We start from the raw sequence: 4,286 nt of genomic DNA on the forward strand, positions 1-4,286 counted from the left end.
AGCAGAGAAACTGCCTGAGACAGAGAGGTAAAAACCATCCTTCTCCGTGAAGTCATCGAGCAGGTCTTTTGCAGAAAAAACAAAAACACCAAGTTCAGCTGAACTCGGCCTGTCACAGCCATAAACAAGATACAACGGCTGTTAAGAAAAAACCCGGGTCTCCATTAACAGGAAAACAACCCGCATATTGACAAAGATAAAATAACTGAGTTTTTATGAACTTCTCCGAGTCTATGAAAAAAGAAATAAGCGTGTGATAATCGATCACAAAAACATGCCACCAGAAACAAAACTATGTGTCCGTTTAATCCTGGAGCATATTCAGCATGAAAACAAAAAACACTATGAGTAAGGAGCCATATCCGTCTCACGGATCTGGTCCTGAAGCTGCTCTTTTATCCTCCACGAACCCACAGCTTGTTGTAGACCTGCTTTAGAATACCGGTTTGCTTCATCATTTTTGTCCCTGTAAATATGTTCAAGAGAGAAAACAGTGAAAGAATATTTTAGATTTTGAATTTCTTCTAGCAGAGGCATCAACATATAATTCCGACATCTAAATTTTCCATTGACCCAGTTGACAACATTTGAGGAATCTCCAAAGATCTGAACTGTGAGGACCTGTCTGTGAATGAGCCAGCAAAGGAGAAGTTTTAAAGCTGAAAGTTCGGCAAAGTTATTTGAGCCCATCCCAAGTCCCACCGAGGCTTTAAGCGAATGTGAAGGACTGAGATGGATAATGATTCCGGCTCCAGTATAGTCGTTTTGAGCTGCCTCGTCAAAGAAAGCCCAGGGTATGCCTTTCCTAATCCGGATTTCTTTCAGCTGGTTTGAGGAGGAAGGACCTTCCGGTTCAGGTATGCTAGTAAGGATGGCTGAGCTTTGTATAGCAATTACCTGCGCCGGGGTAGCTTTTTCTTTGAAAATACTTCGATTCTGGGCTATCCATATGCCCCAGCAGATAATGGGAGGAAGATTCCTCAGGTTCTTCTTGGGATAGTTTGACCACCAAAATTCCCAGGCTGCAGCGAGATCTCCCCCTTCCCATCTGGAGTTTATGTTCAAAATCTTTTTAGTTTCTTCCCAGACTAGTCTTGAAAAAGAGCACTCCACAAATAAGTGTGAAATGGATTCCGAGGCTAACAGACATAAGGGGCATCTGCTCGGCCCCTGCTTGAACCGAGCTTGAAGGATTTCCCAAGTAGGGATCTTTCTTTTAAGTGCACACCAGAGGAAAATTCTGGCTTTTTTGGGGCATTTCAGCTTGAACAGGGGTTTTGCCCACCAAGCAAGAGGATCCCACCCCTTCCTCTTCATCAGGAAATTATAGCCAGCCTTTGGGGAGTATAGACCAGTCTTAGAATGAGCCCACACTAGGGAATCAAGGTGATCCTTTATTCTGACATTTGACCGCTTGAGTTCCTGTGTGAAGGCCTGCCATTCGATTCTCCAGATGGGATCAATACCCAGCTCCTCTACAGATTTCCATTCCTGACCCCAAATAGAATATACTTCCAAGTTTGCAATCTAACTTAACCTGTGGATTCCCTTTGAATCTATATGAGCGAGGAGGCCAGGGGACAGTGCAAAAAGGTTATTGCAACCAACCCACGGGTCCCTTCCAATCCGTAGATTTTCTCCGTTCCCCACCTGCCAAGCGAGTCCTTGTTCAATAATTTTAAATGCCTCTGAAGTGGCCTTCCATATTACCGAGCAGTTCCTTCCTTTTTTGTTTGGACTCCGGATCCAATCCTCCAAGGGAACTGGGTCAATGTACTTTCTTTTGACCACTCTGGTCCAAAGGTTCTCTGCTTTTATAATTCGCCATCCTGATTTTGCTGCCAGAGATTGACTAAAATCCACGAGCTGCTTGATGCCCCATCCCCCCCATTCCTTTGGTCGAGCAATCTTATCCCAAGCAACCCAAGGAAGGACTGAATCTTCTTTGGCTCCCGACCACAGAAATCTGCTACAAATTTGTTTGATTTTGTGAAGGACACCTTTTGGGATCCAGGTCAGCGCAGCCCAAAAGACCGGAATGGCTTGAAGAACAGAGTTTAATAGAGTAAGTCTGCCCGCCCTTGAAAGCCATTTGAAACTCCAGTGGGAGATCCTTTGTTCAATTTTAGCCACCAACCAGTTCCAGTCCTGCTTTCTGTATGCATGCGGTTTTAACCAAAATCCCAAATACTTGAAAGGCTGATCCATACTGCATATTTCAAAAGGTAAGTAAGATGTGATCAATATCTCCTCTTGCCTGGAGAAAGCTTCCATTATTAGATGTGACTTCCTGGGATTTATTTGGAGCCCTGTAGCTTTCAGAAATATATCAAGAATGTCTTTGAGCGCTTTTAGATCATTAATATTTCCATTTGTAAACAATAGAATATCATCAACAAATAGGAGATGGGTTATGAAAAGATTTACAGCAACTTCCAAACCTGTAATCAAGCCTGCTCTCTTGGCTTTTATGATCAGTCTGCTGAGGCCTTCAGCTGCCAGAAGAAAAAGCAGGGGAGACAGAGGGCATCCTTGTCTCAAACCTCGCTGACTTTTGAAGAATTGAGATGCAGCCCCGTTGATCAAAACAGCAAAGCTTACATTTGAAATACACCCCATTATCCAATTTATGAACTCCACCTTGAAGCCGAGGTGGGTCAATAACAATCTGAGATATGACCAGCTAATCCTGTCATAGGCTTTGGACAGATCCAGCTTTAGCACCGCTCCTTTTTTCTTTGCAAGTCTAATGTTGTGGATGGTTTCCTGGGCCACCCCAATGGCTTCATGAATTTGGCGACCGTCCAGGAATCCAAATTGCTCGCTGGATATACAAACTGAAAGAATAGGCTTCAAGCGGACCACTATGATCTTTGCTATGATCTTGTAGATAGTATTGCAGAGAGATATGGGTCTGAAATCTTCAAAGGATTCCGGATCCTCTTTCTTCGGGATGAGAGCTATGAAGGTTGCGTTGAATGGGCCATAGATTTCTCCTTTTTTCCTTGACTCCTCCACAACATCTGTTAACTCATCACCAATCTGCTCAAAGAAGTGAGTAAACAGTTCTATGGTCCAACCATCCGGGCCAGGGCTTTTGTCCTTTGGCATTGATTTTATAACATTTTCTACTTCCTCCTTTGTTACTTCTCTAAAGAGATTTTCTGCTTCCTCCTCCTCCACGAAGCGAGGGAAAGCTTGAGCAGTTCGAATGATTTCGGCTATAGAAATTCCCCCTTGGTCAGCAAAAAGGGATTGGAAATGATTCTTCCCCAAGTTTGATACCGCCTCAAAAGTGGAGTGCTCTCTCCCATCAGCATCCTTTAATTTCCAAATAGTATTTGCATTTTTCCGCCCCTTTGCATAATTATGGAAAAATTTTGTATTTTCATCCCCTGCTTTCAGCCAAATAGCCCTACTTTTCAACCTCCATTCCTCTTCTTTGTCCAGAAGGATCTTTGCTCTGCTCTTTTCTAACCCCAATATTCTATCCTTCGCCTCTTGTGTAATGTAAGCATCAGCATCAGGATCTTCTAACTTACTTAGAGCCTCCTCAATTCTAATCAATTCCTCATTTGATTTCCTCTTCCTATCTGCAGCCCATTCAATGGTTGCCCTCTTCAACCTTTTTAAGTTCTCCAGAAAATGAGCTCCTTTATTTTCCGGTGGGGGAGTGCTCGGATGCCTCCAAGTATTCCTGAACATCTGAAGAAAGGACTCCTCCTGAAGCCAAGAAGCATTGAACTTAAAAGGAGAGGCCGGCTTGGGAGGGGTCCTGGAGAATTCTAGATAGATAGGGAAATGATCCGAGTTTCCCCCATCACCAACCCATTGCTTGAAGAGAGGGATGTATGAAGCCAGCGACTCATTTATAAGAAACTGTTCCAGTCTTTTGGCAATTCTCTCCTCTCCCGTTCTTCTGTTTCTCCAGGTCGGCTTTGCCTTGATTATGTTAACATCAATCAGATTGTGAGTCTGAAAGGCTTTTAGGAAAAAGTCGGCCAGAGGATCTTCCCTTGCATTGGGCCCCCAGGCTTCTGCCATTATTTATTTATTTTTCTTATGTTAAATTCTAATTTAATTAAATTAATTATATTAATTAAATTTAATTAAATTAATATTTAATATTATTTTTTGGTTTTGATTTTATTTTAATGAATTTTAGTTATGAAATTAACTAAACTACAGCTACTTGGAAAATAAATGAAAAATAAACTACAGCCACTTGAATGTTTGGACTTTTTGGGATTAGGATTTGATTTGGAAATTGGAGTGAATTTCTTAAA

The 4,286-nt window shown here is 42.3% G+C and overlaps 1 protein-coding gene across 1 annotated transcript; it reads right to left on the reverse strand.

Annotated features, from left to right (window-relative positions):
- Nucleotides 1-342: 342 nt before the first annotated feature.
- On the reverse strand, nucleotides 343-4,044 carry LOC149239315 (uncharacterized). The gene is made up of 4 exons (XM_089369826.1): nucleotides 3,420-4,044; nucleotides 1,609-3,221; nucleotides 542-1,491; nucleotides 343-466 (listed from the first exon to the last, which is right to left on the reverse strand). Exons 1-4 carry the CDS (start codon nucleotides 4,042-4,044, stop codon nucleotides 343-345), a joined length of 3,312 nt encoding a protein of 1,103 aa, XP_089225952.1.
- Between the last annotated feature and the right edge of the window lie 242 nt (nucleotides 4,045-4,286).

Source organism: Pinus tabuliformis, chromosome 8 (assembly GCF_031772625.1).
Source record: "Pinus tabuliformis cultivar Carrire ecotype Pingquan chromosome 8, CPIR1, whole genome shotgun sequence".
Classification (NCBI taxonomy): Eukaryota; Viridiplantae; Streptophyta; class Pinopsida; order Pinales; family Pinaceae; genus Pinus; species Pinus tabuliformis.

Bases quoted from the DNA above. Each gene is read 5' to 3' on its own strand.
- LOC149239315 (XM_089369826.1), bottom strand. From the start codon at position 4,044: ATGGCAGAAGCCTGGGGGCCCAATGCAAGGGAAGATCCTCTGGCCGAC. The intron at 1,492-1,608 runs GTTGGTTGCAAT...ATTTGGGGTCAG, and splicing joins GGATTGGAAGGGACCCGTGG to GAATGGAAATCTGTAGAGGA. The intron at 467-541 runs GTTGATGCCTCT...ACATATTTACAG, and splicing joins TTTAGATGTCGGAATTATAT to GGACAAAAATGATGAAGCAA.